We start from the raw sequence: 23,449 nt of genomic DNA on the forward strand, positions 1-23,449 counted from the left end.
CATAAGTTAAGAATACCGCAACAGTGAAGGAAAGGACATCTAATATTCTGGTAAGATTTTACACAACTGTACTTTCTGTAGTCAGGACCAAATTGCAGTGTGTTTTTTTTTTTCAGATGAGTACATAAGCAGTAATGCCCAACAGGGTGTGTGTTAATGTGTAACGTCTGACCGGCGGTGTTATCAGGGCCTCTACATCCCTGGACTGGCATTAATTACACATTAACACACACCCTGGAGGGCATTATTGTACTTAGAGAATGGGCTGTCTAAAATTGTTGTGTTTTACTTACTTTTTCATTTAAGTACTATATTATTTTTTGTTATATATTTTTGATGTAAAATAGTTCCACTGGCTAATTTTTCAAACTTTCTGTAGTATGTGTTAATGGTGTTGGAGGAAGCATTTTGCATCAAAAATAAATATAAAAAATAATGTAGTACTTAAATTGTGGTGTTTTACTTATCTGTGTTTTTTTACAGAGATCCCATTTTTTCTCTGTCTCTGCCTCTCTCTCTGTCATACACAGTCTCTTCTGCTTTCACACGCATACACACACACAGTCTCCCCCCTGATTTCATACTCGCATTTACTCACATAAGCATAACTTTCAACCTCTTAGCACAAAAAATCTGGACAAAGCCAAAACTAATGGAGCAACAAAGCACCAAAAATAGGGACAAGTTTTAAATATTGCTCTTAAAATACTTAGTTGCTGGAATAAAAGGTCTTGCATTACAATGCATTTTCAGAAAGATATAAGGCCTGAAACTCAAATGCCTGTCATTATTTCATGAGTTCACTCCTCACTAATTTGCCACAATACTTCAAAAAAACAAAAATTTTATTAGGAACAGACAAAAAAAAAAATGAGACAAGAATCGGAACATTCTGTGAAAATTTGAACAGTTGAGAGCTATGCACACAAGGCCGCTCTCTCTCTCTCTCTCTCTCTCAATTTCACACACACAATGTCGTCTGCTTTCATACATGCATTCACTCACATAAGATCACTCTCTTTCTCGATCTCTCATTCACGCAGCCTCCTCTGCTTTCATACACAAATACAAGATGGCTCTCACTCTTTCTCAGTCTGTCTGTCTCACACAGTCTCCTGTGCTTTCATACACACATTCAGTCGCACACGCAGACAGAAACATAAACACACTCCTACACATACATAATACACACATACGCTTTTATTCTGTTTGTTTTTTTGCACTCCCCAAACAATAAAAGCACTGCTTAGCGAGTGTAAAGTAATGGCGGCTGTTAATTTTTTTGCAATCCAAGGTCCACGGCAACTTACTATAGTGCAGTGAAATGGCAGAGTTGTTTTTCAGTGTGCATTACTTGTACATTAATACCCTGCTGGAGAACATTTGTTCTCCAATCAGGGTGCTGCTGTACAGTTTGCCCATTCTCTAAATACATGTTATTTACTGCTTGGGAGGATTTAAATTGGCAAAAGTAAAGCAACCATTACTGAAACTTATGAGAGTGAAGAAAGGGATCTAGGCAGAACTTATGAAAGACAAGGAGTATAAGGGGAAGGGGTGGAGGGGGGGGATTGAATGAAGTGGGCTGAGGAAGGTGTACTTTCAGAGAAAACATGCTGTGAATGGACACCATTTGCAGTCTGTCAAATGCTACAAAAAGATAAATTGCAAACTGGCAGGCAGAATTGTCAGTGAGTGGTGGTAATAAAGGACTTTAATATGCCAGTGGTGGATTGAAGCATTGCAGTATCAATGGTGTCAAGGGAAGAAAAGTTGGTAGAAGTAATGGATAAGATTGGCTGCATATATATGGTAAATGAAGTAGCCACAGTGGGGGAAAAATCTGGATCAAAATGTGCAAAAGAAAAATTTGTAGTGGGGTAGAAGTAAAAGTACTACTGCCCATTAGTAACCATGCACTACTCTATGTCACATTAGAAAGGAAACACTGGTGCTTGAAAACAAACTTGTGTTAGACGACTAGATTATGAGGAGCTGGGGGGACTAGAAAAAGACAGTGGTGACTGAAAATCTGTGGAAAAGGGCTAAGGAGGAATGATGGTGGTGGTGATTATTAAATGAGGTTGATAATAAAGTTAAATAGGAGCAGAACACCAGTAGGAAGCCAATACAAGTCAGAAAGAAATCAATGCTGACTCTTCGGAGTAAGAGGAAAGCTGCTTGGAAATAAAAGGATGTGTGGTAATGGGGTAAGTAGAAATGTGACAGAAAAAAGGAAGCTGTCAACAAGGAAGGTTGGGATGGCAAAAATAAGTAAGAGAGGGAGCTATCTGAAGCTTCATGGGTGCTTTTTCAGGTGTATCTATAAGAAGAAGGTGGTGTCAAAACTGGTACTAGATGGGAAGAGAAGGCAAAGCAGTGACAGAAGAAATACCCTGATTTTTTTTTTTTTTGTTTAAGTACTGATAATGAAGGAAAGCAGATTGCCATTCTGTGAAAGATCCAAGTCCAAGAGGAAGGAGAGCTGCCCACTCTGGAAGATTAATACAAGCAGGGTGGAAGAAGAGGTAATTGTTTAAAGGGGGTAAGGTGGGAAAAGTTACATGTTTTGAGGGATAATTGGAGCAGGATGTATGTTTTTTCCCCTTGTATGACTCAGTTGAGGCTGGCTAAACTCTACTTTCCCACCCCCCAGGAATGCTCTGTTGCAGGTTTCAACAGAAGTCTGAAAAATTGGTTAACATAACCCAGTTCATCAAGGCTGGACAAGAGACGGACCCATGCATCTTCTTTTAGTTATTATTATGTGCATAGAAAGTCACAGGCAAAACCCTTTGAGAAAGGTTATCCTTGTTTCTGCAGGAGATTGGGCCTATCATCTGATCCAGCATGTTTTCTGAGTCATTCTTTGATAAGAACTAATCTATGGATTTAGACCAACAATGAGCTTTAACTAGAAAATCATTCCAAATCATCCTTCTGAATTATATGACTGTATCAGCAGCAATAGATAGAGAGCTGTTGATGTACATCTGTGTAGATTTCAACAAAGCATCTGATGTAGTCTCGCAATAATTTATTTCAAAGCAGTGGGAGACTGGGTTAGGCAGGAATATAGTCAAATAGGATGAGAGGTAGTTAGAGGGATGGAAACAGAGTCTGGTGGTGAGGGGGATAGCAGAGAAGAGAAATACTAATGAGTAAACTGGTCACTTTGCCATGGACCCAGTTAGTGAATCCTTACTGATTAGTTCCCACTCACTGAATGCCCAGCCCCTGTTTTTCAAGTCCAGCCAGTGATAAGTACCAGCCACAGAGCTGTACCATATCCTGTTTTAGTGGGAAAATTGGAGGGAGTGCGAACATAGATAAAAAGAAACTGTTACACAGTGCAAACTGTTTCCTTTCCTTTGCGTTCGGGCAATTTCTGAGTTAATGCGTATAAGTAATGGGGGACACAGTTCCCTACATGGGAGATATTTATGGGTTCTGTAGTTTTACTGTTTTGGGTGGGTGACCTGTGAATAAGGGAAGGTTTTGGGAATGGAGATGCTTTCTGGTGCTTCAGTCACTACGGTTTTCTGTGTGTGTCTGTGTGTGTGTCTGTGTGTGTCTGTGTGTGTCTCTGTGTGTGTCTCTGTGTGTGTCTCTGTGTGTGTCTCTGTGTGTGTGTGTGTGTGTGTGTGTGTGTGTGTGTGTGTGTGTGTGTGTGTGTGTGTGTGTGTGTGTGTGTGTGTGTCTGTCTGTGTGTGTCCAACTGATTGAGCTGCGATGTGTAGGAGCATAGTTACTAGGAATGTGATAAGCTGTTAGATGACCACTAATGGAGTACTGTGAGGATCAGTCATTAATCCTGTGTTTCTCATCAACTTTGTCAGACATCAGTGGGAAAGGCTGGAAAATAGGGGCAGAATACTACCGTTATAGAGTAAGAGTTGAAATGGAGAGGTCCATCTTCAAGGTATATTCCAGAAGATTGTTGTAAAAGTGATGGCTGCAGTTTAGAGATTAAAATTGCAGAGAAATATACCTGGACAGTTACAACCACCGAGAGAGAGATATTTTAGTGGTGAAGTGAAGTTGGTCTGTAAAGGTCATGTCAGTAGATAATCACCACCAGGCCCCGTTTAAGAATGCAGCTGTCAGTGTGAGCAGAATACTTACTTGCATTTGAAGGTGCAAAGGGCTGTTGGTGACATTGTACCAGGCATTGTAAAGATCTTAGAAGACTTGGTAATTTCTGCGGACTCTATTGGGAAAGAAGCTCCTACATACTCAGGGTGCAGAGGAAAGTTACCAGTTTGGAGAGAGAGAGAGGACAGGATAGTATCCAGTGAGACTATCAAAGAGTTGGAACTTAACTGTCTAAAAGTCTTGAGGACCATAATGACTTTATTTAGATCCACAAATTGCCAAAGGGAATTATGAGGTACTGACCTGTAAAGAAAGGACCATGCCAACAGGAATGGACATAATTTGCAAGTATAATGGTTAAGCTCTTCTCTAGACATGAAGAAATACTACTTCACAGAGTGGGATGTGATTTTGTGGAACAGTGTCCCATAGTGGCTAATGCCCTCGTACATAGGTATTTAGAAGGAGGGAAATGGGATACGTGGTGGGGGAGGGGGGTCAGGGGTAGGATCGACTCGCTAACATTCTAGGGCAGGCTTCTTAGGTTTGTTTCCTTCTGCCAAATGTGTGTGTGTGTGTGTGTGTGTGTGTGTGTGTGTGTGTGTGTGTGTGTGTGTGTGTGTTGTGCATGTGTGTCTATTTATCAATATTTTTAATATATATGTACACGTGTGTGCATGCTTGTATGTATGTCTGTATGATGTCTGTGTGTATGACTCTATGTGCGTGCGTATATATACTTATGTGTGTGTGTGGGTCTACTTTGTTTCATGGAATGGCATTTCGTCGAACTTTCATTTCACTGAAAGTTCATTACATCGACAAGCATTTGCCCCCTTCCCCAATGTTGTGCGACCCAGGAGTTGATATATATAGTTGGGGGGGGCACAGCCCCCCACATTGGGGGGTGTGGGGGGTGAAGCCCCCCACCTAAAATGCTTGTCGATGTATGAACTTTCAGTGAAATGAAAGTTCGACGAAATGCCATTCCATGAAACAAAGTAGACCCATGTGTGTATATGTGTTTGTATTTATACACACAGTGTATACCTTTAAAATGCTGAAGTGCACATCTGCGACTGTCAGATGTGCGAAAGGATGTTTGCAAAAGTTTGTATTAACGGACTGTAAATTGCCGAATTCACAAAAGAGTGAATGCCATTATGCATTCGCTCACATGAATTCTGCATTCTGAGTGATCTTAGTACAGTGGGGATCGGGACATGTACCCCTTCCCTCACTGTAGTGTGATCTCGGAGTTAGTATATAAAATTATCAGGGGGTGTGGAGGGGGCACAGGGGGCTGCCCCCCCTGCAAAACATTCATAGCATACATCCGGACATGATGTGGTTTCACTCAAGTTCGACATTCCATGAGTGTTGAACTTTTCTGAGTACCAGGGTCGCACTTCCTAGCATTTGTGGTTGTGGTTTCTGACATTTTGGGTCCACTACATAAACGGTCGCACAAGTGTGTTGCAATATTTTAAAGGTAGACCATATATACACATATATATTTATATAGAGAGAGAGACAGACAGACAGAAACACACACAGATATTTAAACCTAGGTGTGTGTGTGTGTGTGTGTGTGTGTGTGTGTGTGTGTGTGTGTGTGTGTGTGTGTGTGTGTGTGTGTGTACATATTATATCTATGTATTGTGTGTGCATATAGCAGCAATGAGGAGATGACTGGGGTTTCTGAGTGCTTAAATATTTTGTGTTTTTCTTGCAGCTGCATTGCAGGCCCTGAAGAGGAAGAAGAGGTTGGAGAAACAGTTGGCTCAGATCGATGGCACACTTTCAACTATCGAGTTCCAGAGGGAAGCACTGGAGAATGCCAACACCAACACAGAAGTACTGAAAAATATGGGCTATGCAGCAAGAGCCGCAAAATCAGTTCACAAGAATATGTAAGTCTTTTTAAATACACTCAGTTTGATGAAGTCTGCCATGAAACAAGTTGATCAGGTTCTGCTGGTAGTTTTTTTTGTTTTCTTGAGAGAGCTGTTTTACTGATGTCATGAGCATGCAAGAGTTAAGTGCTGTTTGATTACATAGATACAGAAGGTATAGTTGCTACTTATTGATGTTTAAAAATAAAGTTTAATGAAGATAGAGAAATACTTGCACAATATTGTAAACCAGAATTAGCTGGTAAAAATATAACTGTGTTGTCATGTGTTTGAGAATAAGAAGAGAAGCAATCTGTTTAACAAGCATCAGCTTTCATTGGCTGCCGTTTGACACTTGCAAGTACAGAGTGTATGGTGTACTCTGTGACAGACTTGGTAAAAGCAAAGCTGTTAACGTCTGTTCTCATATCAATTATCAAGCAAAAGGAACAAAAGTACATCAACAACTGGGAAGCGACTAATATTGTACTGAGAGGGAGTTCCTAGTGTACAGATACTTTCTTTATATTTTTAACATGGTACAGCCATCATAGCCTGTTTTTGCAGTAGAACTGTTGGGTCCATGCTGTTAGGACACCTTTTACACCCCCTGCAAACTGATTTTCATTTCATAACTACTTATTTCTTTTGGGCATGTTTTTGGTAAATTAAGTGAAATACATTGCTTGGGGGGGGGGGTGGCAGAGTGCTGTAGGGGTTAACATTGATTTGCTTGGATCTTCAGTTCATTTTTCTGTTGGAGTGCCTTCTGTGTGCAGTCTACATGTCCTTCCTGGATCTGCATGGAATTTTTGTGGTATGTTCCATTTTCCTTCCACATCTAAGGATATGCCAGTACGTCTGCGTGCCATGTGAGAGTGAATGTCTGTCCTAATCTGGGGTGGTACCCTTTTCAGAATGAGTGTCTGTGCCTTGTGCCCGTTGACTCCCAAGAGGTTTTGGCTGCTTTGCAAACCTGTATTGAATTAAGTGGGTAATCTGTGAGTGATTGAATTAATAACCAGAGAAGATCCTGAGAATTAGTAGCCTTCCAGGATGGGATCCAAATGAAAAAAAATTGAATAAAAAAATATTGTGGAAAAAACTTGCAAACAATGCAAGGGATAAGCCTCCTGTCTGATTTTGTTGAGAAACTGATGATGGCAGCTTGTCTGTAAAAAACTAACAGTGCCATTGTTATTTTAATATTTTAACTGAGTTAGTACACTAAACCACAGACCCTTTTCAGCCATGACTCTAGTCTCAAGGGCAAAGTTAAATATAAATATATGGACACTGTCATTTAGTCAGTTCATCAGATGTTGTTAATAAGGTGGGGAGAAGCCAGAGTACAAGGAAAAGACCCACACAGACACAGGTAGGCCATGCAGACTCCAGATAATGAGTGAAAGTCATAACTGAGCTCCAGTCCCTGTAGCTTTGAGACAGAGAGCTCATCACTGAGCCAGCATGTTGCTTTTTGACTTCATTTCTTGTGCTACATCAAAATTAAATTCAGCAATTTGAGACAAGAGAGTAATTGCTGGCAGTACAGACAGCTGGGGAGGTCAGAAGCACAGCTTAACTGTTAATTGTGGCCTTCCTGTTAGATGTTTAAAATTAACATATACTTTGGTCCTCATTGCAGTGGAACAGACTAATGTAGGAACTTGTTGCCCACCCTTTACTAAACTCAGATGCTTTCAATTATTGAAACTTAGACTCCAGCAACTGAGAGCAGCCATAGTTTGTTTATGACATTAGCAAGTGCCACTATCTTTACCAGTGCCACATTAACATTACTTCCAATAACAACACCAAGATGAACTGGTCCCCCGCACTATACGTTTGGGTGTCGCTACAAAAGATTGTTTGAAATGTAGTCCATGCATCCAAACAATAATTAAAAAGACAGCAAAACCTAGGTCTGTTTTACAGAGTAAAACCATATCCCACAGATAAAGCCAGGGAAACAGCTTACCATGTTGTATGCTTCACAGATCTTTGCAAACCTAACCGTACTCAACAAAACTTGAGCAGTGCTACAGCAAAATTGCAGAATTTGCAGCAAACTTTTCTTTCCTTACTCACCACTATTGTGCCCGCAAAAAAATACCCAACGTACTGCACCAATCCCAGCTTCTAATCATATATAGTTTAATATATAAGCCAAACAATGCCCAGCCCTCAAATGCTTAGTCCAGCCTTATAATCCATGAAGACATGTAAGATCCATGGATAAATCACTTCTATCCATCTAAATGCAGGGGATGCACTCTACCCTAACTATGTCTCCAAGATCTGGAACCAATTGCTGCCTACACTTAAGCAAATTAATAAACCACAATCTTCTAAGTTACAGCTCAAACACTCAAGACAATCCTGGATCTCTCAATGTCTTTTCCTAGGTTAATTGTATATGCACATCCACATTTATATTTTGAGCCTCAAAAACTTATTTTGCTAAGAAAGAAACTCATGAAATATTACTTGGAAATTTTATTTGGCAAGAAATTCATGATATATTGCTGTGTACAGAAAAAATCATGTTTAATGTCTAGTTTATATAGAAGCTGTGTGTTTTGTACTAAAATTACATTTCCTGTTTATTGTCTGGCATGTACAGAAGTTGCTTTTCCTTCCATGCAAGGAGAATTTTGTATCCCCACTCTCCTGCAGCAGTTGTATATTCTATTATGAATATTCTCTGTTCAAGTACCCAACGTAATACCTTCATTTTTTTGTGATTGTTACATAACTTGTATGTCTCCAGCCTTGTACACTCCATAATTTTAATTCTATAATCTTGTAACCGTGTTTACGCTTGGTATTGTCATATGCAGCTTTTCTGCTTGGGCCTCTGCTGAAAAGGGGCTAATCTGATGTTGTCATTTTTATTCATTCCTAAACTGAAGGGTCTCAGATCTGACCTCTGATATGACTCGGACGCTTAAACTAGAATCATGGATGCAGGTATCGAGCTCCTCCCTTTTCCTACATTGCCCCACCATTCTGACATACCTCAGATTTCAGTTGTCGCCACATCTTTCAGACATGGATTTTCTGCTGTTGAACTAGGAGGTTAAATAGGAATCTTTATATTCTTTATATGAGCTTTTTTTATCTGTAATATATTTTTCATTTTCCTTCCTTTGCCCTTATAATGGACTTTTCTTAACATTGAAACCTTTTTCTAATGTTTTAAACTCTTTTTCTAATTAGGCCTTTCTACCCTTGTGAGGGTATTATTCAAAATACCATTGCTGGTGTTCATTTTCTTTCTCTGTCTTTCATTCTGTTTTTTGATATGGATGACAAGCCTTTGGGCTTTAAGAAATGCACTTCCGGCTGCCATATTCTTAATCCTGATGCCCTCAAGGAGTGCATTTATTGTTTGGGGCTGCCCAATCTAGAAGATGACTGCTCCATTTGTTCTGAATTAAAATTCCTTGTGTTGAGTGACAGGAGAAACATGTTGGTGTTAAAAGGCTTCCTTCCTTCTTCCTCTGTTTCGGTCTTGGCTAGGGCTCAAACCCTATCTGGTAAACCTGATAAAGGGAAGCTTGACTCTTTTCCAGAAGAAAAGAAGTCCAGGATATTGTCCCCTGACCATCCTCGGTTGGCTACAATTTCCATTTCTCCAGCTAAAGTTTCTAAGAAACTGGATCTAACGTCACCCTTGGATCCTACACCTACAAGCACAAAATCTCCTCTGATCTGATCTCCATGTTTCTCACAAGATCCAATGTCTCCTGGGCTGCATTTGCCATTCTTACAAGAGACACAAAGGAAACCCTCAAGACCACCTTCCACTAGTGTATCCCTTTGTCCTCGAGGAGTTTATCTGAGGCAGAGGTGGATAGAATGATAAGGAGGTTTCTCAGGGCTCAGATCCAGATGGGAGTTATTTAATCTCCATCTCCCATCAGACTTGGGAGCCTACCTTCTTCTCAGCCTGATCTTATATCTCCTTCTCTGATCTGATTGGTGGTTTTCAGAGCCCTTGGATCTGGAGTCTTTGAGAATGTTCTTGTTAGATCCAAAGATAGGCCAGTCTTCCACTCTGATCATCCTCCTTAGTCACCTAGTCCTGATCTCTTCTGAGCAGGATGCATCTAGGAGCTGAAGCATTGACACCAGTTCTGGGGGGTTAGGGTCCATTGGAGCTGTCCTTGCCTCTTAGCACCTTAGAATTGGGCTACTTGTCTCCCAACTCCTTCCTCAAGAAAGGGATCTATGGGGATTCAGAGCAGGTACCTTTGACACTGGTGCAACCAGCTGATGTCCTTCAAGGATGCATCTGCAGTCATAACATATGGGTTGTCCTGCCTCAGGCAGCCCTTCGGTCGGCCGGATTCCAAAGTCTGGGTCTGGCCTCGGCTGATGTCGCACTTTCCCCGACGTCAGAGCTTCTGGGGTATAAAGGCATCAGCTGACGCCATTTTCCTCAGTCTTTCTTGCCGCGCAGTGCCCGAAGCAGAAGCTGTTCGCAAGTGCCGGTCGGTCAGATCCAGAGATTTCAGCTACCGAAGACTTCGAAAAAAGCTAAGTACCCCGTTGGGGACTCTTTCTTGCCTCAACCGATGTCAGACAAAGTAAATAATTGTTTAACTTGTGCGAAACAAATACCTCATAAGGATTTCCATTCTTACTGCCTTCCTTGTTTAGGCTCAGACCACGATGTATCAGCTTGTTTAGCCTGTGCCTCCTTCAACCGACGGACTCTTAGACGTTGGTCGGAGTTTGCAGAGGAATTTTTTGGAACCGCTTTTGCTTATAAAATGCCGTCGGAGACTCCGACTTCGCATATGGTCAAAAAACGCAAGGAAAAGGACCGACACTCGCCGCCCACGGTTTCGGCTGAAACCACGGCTAGGTCTACCGCGAGTGTCTCGGTTTCGGCTGAAACTGAGTCCACAGTTATTACTACTACCGAAACCATACCTCCGACCACTGAGGCCAGAGAGGCCCCGGCTGAGTCGGCTTCAGAACTCCCTACCGAAGCTAGCGCTCAAGAATTGTCCGACACCATACCTTTGGACATTTCTACCCCTGCATGTGGGGCAGCTAGGCCCCCAGCTTCTATGTCTATTAAGGCCTTCTCCAGGGCTAAAGCTGCCAAACTTTCAAAAACTTTGCCTGCCAAATCTACTTCCCAGAGGCCTTCCTCTAGTTCTCAGATTCTCAGTCTTGCTGAGGACCTTATATCCTTAATTAGGGGTTCCCAACCTCACCCAGACAGGGCCTCCCAACCTCCTCCAGACAAAAGGCCCAGGACTGATCCCTCTGAACCTCTCTCCTCAGATTACTCCACGGATGGATCTGATTTGTCAGAACATCAGGAAGGGGCCTACTCGCCTTATGAGGATTCAGATGCAGAAGATTCTATTCCTTCGGCCTCCCCACCTGAAGAATTTTCCTTTGGGGAGACTTTACACTCCATGAGGGAGCACTTTCAATGGCAGGGTCAGGATTTCTCTGATTCTAGAAAAAGATTAAGGACCTTTTTGTATTTGCCCCAGCATAGGCCCTTAGCCATACCACCTGTTCTAACTGTAATTGATGATGTGTACAATGATGTCAGTACTGCACCTGATTCTCTTCCCCCGGCCCCTGCCAAACCTGACAGATATTACAGGGTCCCGGATTCTCACTTTCACCTGTATAAAGCCCATGCTGCAGACCCAGAAACTATTTCTCAGGGCCCTAAAGGGGTTGCAGCTGCTACTGCCAAAAATCCCCTACCCTCTGAAAGAGAGTCTAGAGCATTAGAGAGATGGGGAAAAAAGGTTTATACATCTGCTACTCTTTCTGCCAGGGCATTAAACTGTCAATTCCATATGATACAGTACCAAGAATTTTTGTTAGATCAGCTGAATAAGAAGCTTTCTTCCCCTGAACCTTTAGACCATAAATCCCTTCAGGATTTGGTACACAACTCTCAGCAGGTCAGTAATCATTTCTTAAAATGTGGCTATGATGCACTGGAGGCTTCATTTAGATCAGCTATGACTGGGGCTGTAATTCGTAGGCATGCCTGGCTGAAGGAGCAATCTTTGCCAGACCATGTCAAGGCTAAACTCCTCGATGCTCCAATGGAGAAACAAAATTTATTTGGCTCCCCTGCACAGGAGATTTTAAAGAAGGTGGAAGAAAAAGCAAAATCTGTGCAAACAGTAAAGGAATTCCTACAGGTCCAACCTCCGAGGTTCAGCAGAAACTGGCCTACAAAGAATCGGTCCTTTCCAGACACCTCCAGAGCACAGAGGGGCAGGAACAGACGCCCTAGAGGCAGAGGTCAATCAAAGGGTGCCTACAGGGGCCGTCAGTGGCAGCCTACCAACCAGAGGAGTACTGCCACAGCTACAACTACAACCACTACCACAGGACAGACCCAATGATTTGACTCTGATTCCGCCTACCAGGGATCAACTGGAAGCTCCCTTGGGCGGAAAGCTGGCTTTATTCTCGAAAAACTGGCATTGCATTACAAAGGATACATGGACATTGCAAACAATAGACAAAGGATACAGGTTTTACTTCCACACTTTGCCAAAAAGGGGCGGAATGCCAAACCTTCCACCAAACCAGAAGGCAGAGGCTTTAAGACAAATCAGCAATTTACTTCAGATGAAAGCTATAGAAAGGGTACCATCTATAGAACAAGGCCAAGGATTTTACTCCAGATTATTCCTGGTACCAAGAAAAGAAAACCAATGGAGGCCTATTCTCGACCTGTCCGCGCTCAACACTTATCTCATTGTGCCAAAATTCAAAATGCTGACCCTACAGCAACTCCTTCCCATGCTAGGCAAGGAGTCTTGGCTGGTGACTCTAGATCTCAAGGAGGCATACCTGCATGTCCCTATCCGACCAGATTGCAGAAGACACCTCAGATTTCTTGCAGGATCAGAGCATTATCAATTCTCATCATTGCCCTTTGGCTTATCTACTGCGCCCAGAGTATTCACGAAATGCCTGGCATCAGTAATTGCACATTGCAGACTTCAGGGAATTCAAATTTATCCATACCTGGACGACTGCCTAATACAAGTGGACAACAAGAAAAAACTGTTAAAGGACTTGGCCTATGTCATACACCTGCTACAGGCCTTGGGATACACAGTCAACATCCAAAAGTCAAGACTAGTGCCATCCCAAAGGATAACCTTTTTGGGTGCGGATCTGGACACAATCACTCAGATGGCTTTTCTCACAGAAGAAAAACAAAAACAACTTCCAGATTATTTCATGATTTTGACAAGACAAACTCAGCGTACTGCAAGGAAAGTCCTGCAGACCCTGGGTTACATGGCATCCTGCATAATCTTGATTCCACATGCCAGGCTGCATATGAGGAAATTGCAATGGTACCTAAGGAATGTATGGTCTCAACACAGTCACAGTCTAGAAACCATGATACTAATCATTCCATGCCTTCAAAAGGAATTCCTGTGGTGGGCTCAGGCCTGCCAGTCCAACAGAGGGTTGCCTCTCAACAAACCAAAAACAAGGCAGACCATCACCACGGACGCCTCAGACCGAGGATGGGGAGCACACATGGAGGACAAATGCATCCAAGGCCTATGGCCTCAAGGGCAGCTAAGCATGCACATAAACCAAAAGGAAATGCTGGCAGTGAGGCATGCAATCGAGGCATTCAAACCATTCCTCTAGCAAGGACATCTGTTAATAAGGACAGACAACACCACGGTCATGTGGTACATAAACAAACAAGGAGGCACACATTCCTACCCTCTATGCCGGATGGCAATGAATCTGTGGAACCTATGCCTGAATCTCAATATCCAGCTGCAGCCAAATTCGTACCAGGAAAAGAAAATTCACTAGCAGACAGCTTAAGCAGAACTACCACGGATGCACACGAATGGATGCTGCATCCAGACATCTTCAAACTCATAACAAAGAAATGGGGAATGCCAGCGATAGATCTGTTCACCTCCCCACTCAACCACCAACTGAAGAAATTCTGCTCAAGGACATACCACCCGCAAGCCTGGAGGGTGGACTCTCTCTCTTTCAGCTGGAATGCCCTAACAGTATATGCCTTTCCACCTCTCCCATTGATGTACAAGGTTCTACTGAAGATCAGGGAGGAACAGCCAAAGGTGATACTAATAGCTCCGGACTGGCCAAGACAACACTGGTATCCGCTACTGAGAAGCATGTCTCAGGCGAACTCATGGCCTCTTCCCCTATGGCCTCTTCTTCTAACGCAGAACAATTTCAAGACCCTGCATCCAAACTTGAAAACATTGCAACTAACTGCCTGGAATATTCCTTAAAACCAAACCAAACTGTTTTATCTCAGAGGGTGAAGGACATTATCCTGGAGGCTCGCAGACCTTCCACAAGGAAGACATACTCAGCTAAATGGAAGAGATTTCTCATTTGGAGCACATCAAAGGACACAGATGTCACAGTGGCAAACCTAGCACACATCCTAGAGTACTTAGCAGAATTGTTCCACAATGGCCTGTCTTATTCTTCCATTAAGATTCATGCTTCAGCAATTTCAGCAGAATACAATATGGATCCACCTATCTTCTCTCACCCTCTGCTCAAACAATTTTTGAGAGGGATCAAAAATGTTAAACCTCCAAGGAGACCCCCCTCTACCTGCATGGGATCTCAATTTTGTGCTGGAAAAATTGACACTACCTCCTTTTGAACCAGCAGCATCAGCAGACCTACAGTTTTTATCTTGGAAAACTGCTTTTCTTCTGGCAATCACTTCAGCAAGAAGAGTATCCGAGTTACAGGCATTAATGGCAGTGCAGCCTTTTCTTATTTTCCACCAGGATAGAGTGTCACTGAGAACCAATCCTACTTTCATGCCAAAGGTGGTATCCAGGGTATCCTTGAACCAAGCTATTCATTTACCTACTTTCTTCCCTAACCCACAGAACAAAGGAGAAAAACTTTTGCACACCTTGGATATACACAGACAACTACGCTACTATCTGGACAGAACTAAAACCAACAGAAAAACTGACCAACTTTTTGTAGCATATGCAACCGGGGTGCAAGGAAGAGCAATTTCCAAACAGACAATTTCAAAATGGATAGGAAATTGCATCGTTTTTGCTACTCCATTCATGGAAAGACAGCTCCTGAAAATATCAGGCCCCATTCCACAAGGGCCACAGCCACCACTACAGCTTTCCTACGAGGGGTGGCTACCAAGGACATTTTAGAAGCTGCTACTTGGAGCTCCGTGCATACATTTGCCAAGCATTACAATCTACCTTTATACTCCAGATCCCGAGCAGGGTTTGCAACTGCAGTTCTTCAGGGGATCTTAACTACACCATCTTTCTCTTAGTACCTCCTCCGCCAGTTTGGCTATGGTATTCTACCCATATGTTATGACTGCAGATGCATCCTTGAAGGACATAGTACAGTTTTGTACCTACCATAAATGTAGATGTCCGATAGGTATGCATCTGCAGTCAGGATTACCCACCCTCCTTCCCCTCTGTGGTATTCCTAGGGTGCTTACCCCTCTTTCAGCTTGCTGGGGGAATCTATTATGGTGTATTTGTTTGTTTGTATATATATGTATATAATTTGCTACTGTTTGGAACTTTTCAGCATTTATCCAAATTTAGCCTTCCTAGAGGGCACCTGGCATCTGGGGCAAGAAACACTGAGGAAAATGGCGTTGGCTGATGCCTTTATACCCCAGAAGCTCTGATGTCGGGGAAAGTGCGACATCAGCCGAGGCCAGACCCAGACTTTGGAATCTGGCCGACCGAAGGGCTGCCTGAGGCAGGACAACCCATATGTTATGACTGCAGATGCATACCTATCGGACATCTACATTTATGGTAGGTACAAAACTGTACTTTGTCCTTCTGGACCTTCTGCCTGTGAAATAGTGGAGATGGCTTTCTCTGTACCCAGAGAGAGTAGATCCTTATCCTCTTCAGATCCTATTCTTCTTCCTCAATTGAATTTAAACTCTGAGCCTCTCATTTCTATTCTACCAGGACAGCTACCCTGTACTAGCCTTCAGACAGTCCTTATCCGGGACTTACCACCCACTTCTAATACTTCATCAGACCATTCCTCTGATGAGGTCTCTAGGAAGAAGATGCACAAAAGGAGACACCTAGATTCTCCTCGGGGAATCCGTCACTGAAGACATAGACTTAGATGAAAGGAAAGGTCTCCAGATCTTCACCTGATGCTGTCTCCCTTGGAGGTATCCTGGAACTTCTTGTACAGAGAGGTGGATTGTCTTCCAAAGCCCCTTCCCAAGAGGAGTCTGTGTTTCTGAAGGCTTTTGGGGCTGCTCCGGCTGCATTTTGGGTGGTCCCTCCAGCTGATGAGTTGGTCAGCCTTATTTCACGCTGAGCATGAAAGGAGTCTGATACTATGGCACCCATACCTAACAGGCTAGATAAGCTTTTAGCTTCACCCAAAGATAGGGTCAACTGGAACAAGGGAGTCCCAACAGATGCCATGGTGGTGGTGGCAGCCACTAAGCAGGCACTTGCAGAACCAAGCTCATCTGTCCATCCCCCTAATAAGGAGTCTAGGGTGTTGGACAAATTTGGCAAGCGCATTAATCCCTCAGCGACCTGTGCTCTTCACCAAATTATTTGGCACACTTCACCAGATTACAAAGGGATTTAACCAAGGAGCTTTCCAAATCTCTTGCAGGGTCCATGTCTACGGAGGACCAGGAAAATGTTTCTTCACAACTGGCCATGCTTCAGTCTATTTCCAAGACATTCAGGTGGCTGATCTCTCTTGCAGCAGAGAGTAACTCTGTGGCTGCGAGTTCAGGCATTGCAGTCAGTAGGCATGTCTACATGTGCCTGTGTGATTTTGTGGAGCCCTTCAAGTCTTTATTCATCAAATCTCCTTTTGATGGGTCGTCATTATTCAGCCCCAAATTTAAGGAAATGCTCTCCAGAAATGAGCAAGGTGGAAGGACTCTGTCTGCCATTGGGATTCTTTTCCTTCACCTTAGAGAATCAAAGAGGTGGTAAAAAAGATGTGCTTCGCAAGTCCCAAGGGCCTTTACAGGACTCAGAAGATGGTTCTTCCTAGGGCAGAAAAGGAAGACACCGTCCTTGCAGCAGGGAAGACCTGCAGAATGAGGACTTTAGAGATACCTTCTCTGAAAAGCCCTACCTGTGCTCCTGAAGGGCTGTCTGAATGCTGTCCTCTGGAGGCAGTTGGGGGTGCTTATCTCTGCACCCAGAAAGATGCTTGGGTGCAAAAAATTACATCCAGAAGTTATTTCATATCATTTCCCAAATTCCTGCAACAAAAATGAAAAATATCCCCGATGTTCTACCCAGACAGAGGGAGGCAGCAGTCTAGGAAATAGTAAAACTTCCAGAAAAAAAAGAGTCATCTAAAAAGTACCCCCAGACCAGCAAAGATCAGGAACTTGGTCAAGATTCTTTTTAGTGCCAAAGAAGACGGGGAAACTTGAGACCATTTCTGGATTTCAGCCAACTAAACCAATATGTAAAATACTCAAAGTTCCAGATGGTGATGGTTTAGTCCATTTTGCTTCTACTGTGAAAGGATGATTGGATGTGCTCGACAGTACGCATCCTGAAGAACTATCATATCAAAATGAACAGGTACTGCAGAAGATACCCGTGCTTCCAGCTGTAAGCCAGTCATTACCAGTTCAGAGCACTGTCTTTTGGGCTCACCACAGCTCCCTGGATGTTCAAATGCACGGCGGTGGTAGCGGCTCACCTGAGACTGCTGGGATTCTTTGTGATTCTATATCTAGACAACTGTCTCCTGACTGCCCCATCCAGGCATCTACTGATTCAAGCAAGGAATTACTTGCTACAATTATGTCATCAGCTGGGTATCACGGTTAATTAAACCAAATCAGAGCTTATGCCTACTCAGACTCTGGAGTTCATAGGTGTTTGTCTAGACATGATCAGCCAGATAGCTTTGCTTCCTGTGACATAGAATTTGTACTCTCAGGTTACAGGTCATTTAAGGTGATCTCCCTTTCTTGCCCTATAGCAAGGCTAGTCCGCCAAGCATTAGGATAAATGGCAGTAGCAGTAACTCTAATTCCGTTAGTCAAATTTCATATGTGGGTCCTGTAGTGGACTGTTTCAGTGCTGTTGTCTGTGTTTCACATCCCTTAAGCACTGCAGTAAAGATTTCGTCCCACAGCAACAAGTTTAGCAGGTTCTTCACCCTGTTCATTCCACAGGAGGAGTCACCAAGAGATGATCTAATCCATGACTAGCTCTCTGCTCTCCTTTATTCTTACCTCCACTGTTGCTCTTTATCTCAAAATTTCTTCAAAAAGCATCCTGGTTGAAGAGCAGTCATCATCATTCTACCATTTTGGCTTCATTGAGTTTGTTTCCCCTTCCTCTGACCTTATCTTCTGTATCCACCTTGGATACTGGATCCACGTCCAGACTTTCTGTTTCATCTGACAGAAATGAAGTAGCTGGACATCAACAGCTTCAAGTTGACTGCGTAATTTCTCCAGTTCCAGTGATGGCTAGACAGTGTAGGCTTTCCTCCCCCAGTTCAACATATTCTGTTATCCTCTCAGAAGTCTTCTGCCAGAAAAATTTATAAAAGTAAATGGGAAAGATTTTCAGTTTGGACCCTTAAGAGATACCCAGACCCTTTCACCATCCCGGTCTCAATAGTTCTCGACTTCTTGGCTTCCATTTTTAACAACGGTAGACGTATTCTTCTCTTAAAGTTCGGTTAGGATCCATTTCAGATTTCCACTCAGGTGAGAATCATTCCTCTTTGGTTTCCTTGAAGTTGTTCAAGGCCTTCCTTAAGGGTACCTTTTTATTCAGGCCCCCAGTGAAAAATCCTACACCACTTTGGGATTTGACTATTCTGTTAAAGCTCTTACCTTACTTCCTCTTGAGCCCTTGGCTAAGATTGATCTTATGTTCATGTCCTGGAAGATATTTTTTTGTGGTTGCTATCTCTTCTGCTAGAGGAGTATCTGAAATCCCCCTCTCTGTGAGATATCTGTGCTTGCTCTTCCATAATGATAGGGTTTCCTAATCTGCAAGCCCATCTTTATTGCCTAAGGTGATGTCTAAATTGGGTCATCAATTTGCCTATTTTCTTTCCAAAATTTTCAAACAAAGGAGAATGCATGCTGCATCTTTTGGACGTACATCAACAGCTTATTTTAGCTGCACAGAACTAAAGACTTTAGGAAAACTGACCAATTATTTGTATCCTTCTCCAAGACAAAATTGGGTAAAGCAGTGGCTAAATTGATCCTGGCTAAATGATTGATTGTATATCTTTTATCCCCTCCCAAAGCACACTCTACAAGGTATGTTGTCACTTCAGCTTCTTTCTGGTCAAGAGCATCCATAGATGATATTTGTGGTGCTGCCTCTCAGTCCAACGCTCATATCCTTTTTTGCTTATTACAAATTAGACATACTTTCCAGAAATAGGGCAGCATTTGGTTCCTCTGTACTCTGCAATATCCTTCCATGAGGACCACCCAAAGTTGACCTAGCTGGGGACTCTGTTACTTCAGTTGAGGAAATGAATGAAAATGACAACATCCAGATAACAAAGGTTATGTACTCACCATAACAATGCATCTGTGTTGTCCATTTTTATTCTTCCTGAACTCCCCGCCCGCCAGCCCCCTTGTTTTTCTCCTCAATGAGATATAAGGGATGTCCATTTGGGAACCCTCCATTTCTGTTCTCTGTTTGGGCTCCAGCCATCATTCTATATATCTTTAAATTGCCTTTTCATAAATATATATGTGTATGCATACATATATATATTTTTTTATGTATCTATCAATCTATTTATATATATCTAAGTATATACGTGTGCGTGTTGGGGCAGCAAACTTGATGTGAGGTATGTCAGGATGATGGGGCTTTGTGGCCAAAGGGAGGAGCTTGCGAGCTCGATCCCTGAGTCCGATCTGAGTTTGGACCCGGACCCATCAGTTAAGGAATAATGAAAATGGACAACACAGATGCATCGTTATGGTGAGTACATAACTTTTGTTAATGCTCAGTTGGATTATTCTGGTCAACAAATGCAAAAAAAAAATATTTGTCTGTCTGTGCTTGTGAGCTCAGTACTTTAGTGCAGAAGTTAATGCTAATAGGCAGGGTGATCACATCACTGAGGATTCTGGGGAGTGCAGTCTGCAAGGATTTCAAGGAGATGTATCATAGCCAGGACTGCTGGTCATTTTGTTGGAATTGGGAAATGGAGTTGGATATGCCAAATTAGGTTGTCTGGCTGAGTGTAACTACAGGTCTTGTAGTAGTCAAGGTTGGGGTCATGCAAGCAAGAGTAACAGAGCTTTGTGAAAGGAGTGTTCATAGAGTATTTTATTGGCATAGCTCTATGATTATTTTTATCATGTGTGTGTTTTTAATCACATGGAACCATAAGGTTTTGCCAGCTCTCCAGAATAGATCACCATCTCATGAGTCATAAGAGTCAAAAGCAGGCATTAACTAAGATCTTTATGTAACCACGGCTTCCAGACTGGCTTCTTCTCTGTGGAGGGAGACGGCAACACACATCCCACTACATAAAGAGGGATCATCAACAGACCCGGTAAATTATAGACCCATAAATTTGACTAGTCTTATATGCAAGGCCATGGAAAGAATAATCATGGATGTGATAAATAATGACATAGGAAATGATGATTGGTGCCAGAGCCATGGACTAAAACTAAATACAGAAAAGTGCATAATCATATCCTTTTGAAAGTTAAGTACCCCTGCACATTACAACATTAATAGCACACCCCTAAGAGTGGATTCAGCAGTGAGAGTTCTAGGTATACAGATAGATAGCAGCCTGAACTTTGACTGCCATGTTTCTGCAGTGGTAAGGAAGACCTTCTGTGAGGCAGAGCTTATAAGTAAAGGTGCAGCATCCAGATCCACGAAAGTTGTAGTCCCATTGTACTCGACCCTCATCAGACCACTAATTGAGTACATTGCACCTTTTGGCATGGACTTGGCCAGGTACTTGCAACTGCTTGATTGGTCTTAGTGACCTCAGAGGTTCCGTAACAAAAAAAAATACAAGGTGTAAACAACATGTCTTATGCGGATAGACTAAAAGCCGTACCCTTTTACTCTGTCTCCTACCAACTATTAAGGGGTGATCTGTGCCTAACTTACAAGGTAGTCTCAAATTCAGCCCTGATAGACCTGTTACACAAATGCAAGACAAACTGCACAAGGGTGACCTGATCTAGGGATATAAACCTGGTCTGTGACATGAACAAAACATGCTAACGAGACAGGTATGTGTCTCAAAGATTACCCTCTCTCAATAGCAGGCTTCCTATTCACTTAAAGCAGAGCCTTTCCTTGACTCATTTCAAACACAGTTTGGATTAATGGATGGGGAATCATAAATTCACGCCGGGGGGGGGGGTAGCACCCATGTCCCTTATGGACAGGGGCATTCTGTAAAATACTCAGGCATAGGCACAAACCTAAGCCATCCTGTAGCTCTTAGGGATTGAAAATCGGGTAAAATTCAGGTAATAATGGTGAGGCTTATAAGGGCTGTTAAGCCATTAGCCTAGTAATCTCCTACAAATCTATGAACAAGCCATTCATAGGCATCCATGCAGCTGTTTAGATTTCATAAAAGTAATTAATTTGTTGTGCTTCACTCTGTCTGAAATACTGCTAAACCTTAAATTTTTCAGGTCTGTATTAGAAGATCGAATGTTTAGATGATAGAACATCTATCTTCTAATATCGAAAGCAAAAAACGGCGAATGGCCGATTTAACGCAGGGAAAGATTTCCTTTGGCCATTCGCTGGAGTTTGCTATTTCCCTACTGTTGAGCGATCTCGGAGTTGGTATATTTAGTTTGGAGGGTTGTGGGGGGGGGGGGGTAAAGCCCCACCCACTTAATTTAGATGTAAAGCAATGTTTTTGTGTTGTGGCAGAGGGACGTATTTCCTTGGGACGTTTGACATTGTGCAGTTCGATAGTAGAAGATCGATGTTTAGGTGTTCGATCATCTAAACATTCGATCTTCTAATATAGACCCACATTTTTCATATAGATCTGTCTTCAAAGTCTACTAGTGCAGCATCCATTAATTCCAGCCTAGTCTCCAATGCTTGTTGTCTGACATCAATGACTAAATGGCATCAGAGAGATTATTTACCACTTCTGTGATTTTTTGACCTGCTCATTAGTGTCTTTCATACAGTATTCCGTTCAATTCAGAGTACCTGTTGGGAGATGCAGAAATTAAAGTCACATCAGGCTTTGCCTCTGGACTTGCTGCAAACTCCATCTCTGCACTGTGGTGCATGGAATCTGGGCTGACAGCTGCCTTGCCTTGCCGTTCTCTGTGGCTCTAGGCTTATTCATAAATATGCTGTAACCTCAGTCAGGGTTCACTGATAATTGGACACTGTCTGAGCACATATTTTTAAAACTAGCCATATTGCAGTAATTTATTTTTATCACTGGTGTATAAATCCCCAGAATGTATTATTCCCTTGTGCTACTTAGTTGGTACCATAATGAAAGCTATGAATTAACTTCATTGTTTTCTCTTTGTTTGAAGCCCTCTGTCTTATCTTCCAAATTTTCCTCCTCTAAGTTGATCATTTAGGCAGGCAAGTACTTCCTGGCCACTCTTTAACAAAAAAAAATAATAAATAAAAATAAGCATAGTTGACCTTAAAGATAAATAAAATGTGCCAGTCTGTTAAGTAGTCACTGCTAACTAGCTGCCCATCAGCTTTTTTCAAAAATCTGCTCTCTCTCTTTAATTGAGGACACGCAATATGTTTGCTTCACAGGTGAGTTCTTACACAAAGTGTGCAAGACATGCCTTATAATGACCACTGAATATGACTCTGCTGCTTAGCATAGTTGCAGTATTGGTGCTTCAGCTAATATCTTGCATATTTAAGATCTCTTACCAGTGTTGCTTTATATTCTTCTCTTATTCCAGCTATGCCTTCTCTCATCACCTTTTCATTTTCCTATCTTTGTGTAAAGGGTCTGTAAAAATTTTAGTGCCATTTTCTGCATTTGTGGTGAACCAACATCCTCATTTACTTGTCACTTTTGATGTTCTTTGTGTTTCACTGTTGCAGTCATCACATTTGGGTTATCTGCTTGCAGTAGCTCTCAGTCGGCCTGATTAACAAAGTCTTGGGTCCTGCGTTGGTTGCTGTCCCTTCTAACATGACGTCAGGTCGTCAGGGGTATAAAACATACAGCTGACGCCATTACATCAGTCTTTCTTGCCGTGTGGTGCCTGAAGCAGAAGCCGTTCGCAAGTGCCGGTCGGCCAACTCCTGAAATTTTCGTTTTCGAGTTTCAGAACTGAAGTCTTCAACTAAAGCTAAGTAAACCATTGGGGAAACTTTTTCTTGCTCCTTACCGATGTCAGTAAAAGTTAATAATTGCAT

General features: G+C 42.5%; 1 protein-coding gene across 1 annotated transcript in view; it reads left to right on the forward strand.

Annotated features, from left to right (window-relative positions):
• Positions 1–23,449, forward strand: part of CHMP4C (charged multivesicular body protein 4C) — a 537,594-nt gene that overhangs the window by 138,757 nt on the left and 375,388 nt on the right. The window contains exon 2 of the mRNA XM_044089371.1: positions 5,831–6,008. Coding sequence (XP_043945306.1) covers positions 5,831–6,008 — 178 coding nt within the window. The remainder of the gene's footprint in view (positions 1–5,830; positions 6,009–23,449) is intronic.

Source organism: Protopterus annectens, chromosome 12.part0 (assembly GCF_019279795.1).
Source record: "Protopterus annectens isolate FY-2018-M chromosome 12.part0, PAN1.0, whole genome shotgun sequence".
Taxonomy (NCBI): Eukaryota; Metazoa; Chordata; order Ceratodontiformes; family Protopteridae; genus Protopterus; species Protopterus annectens.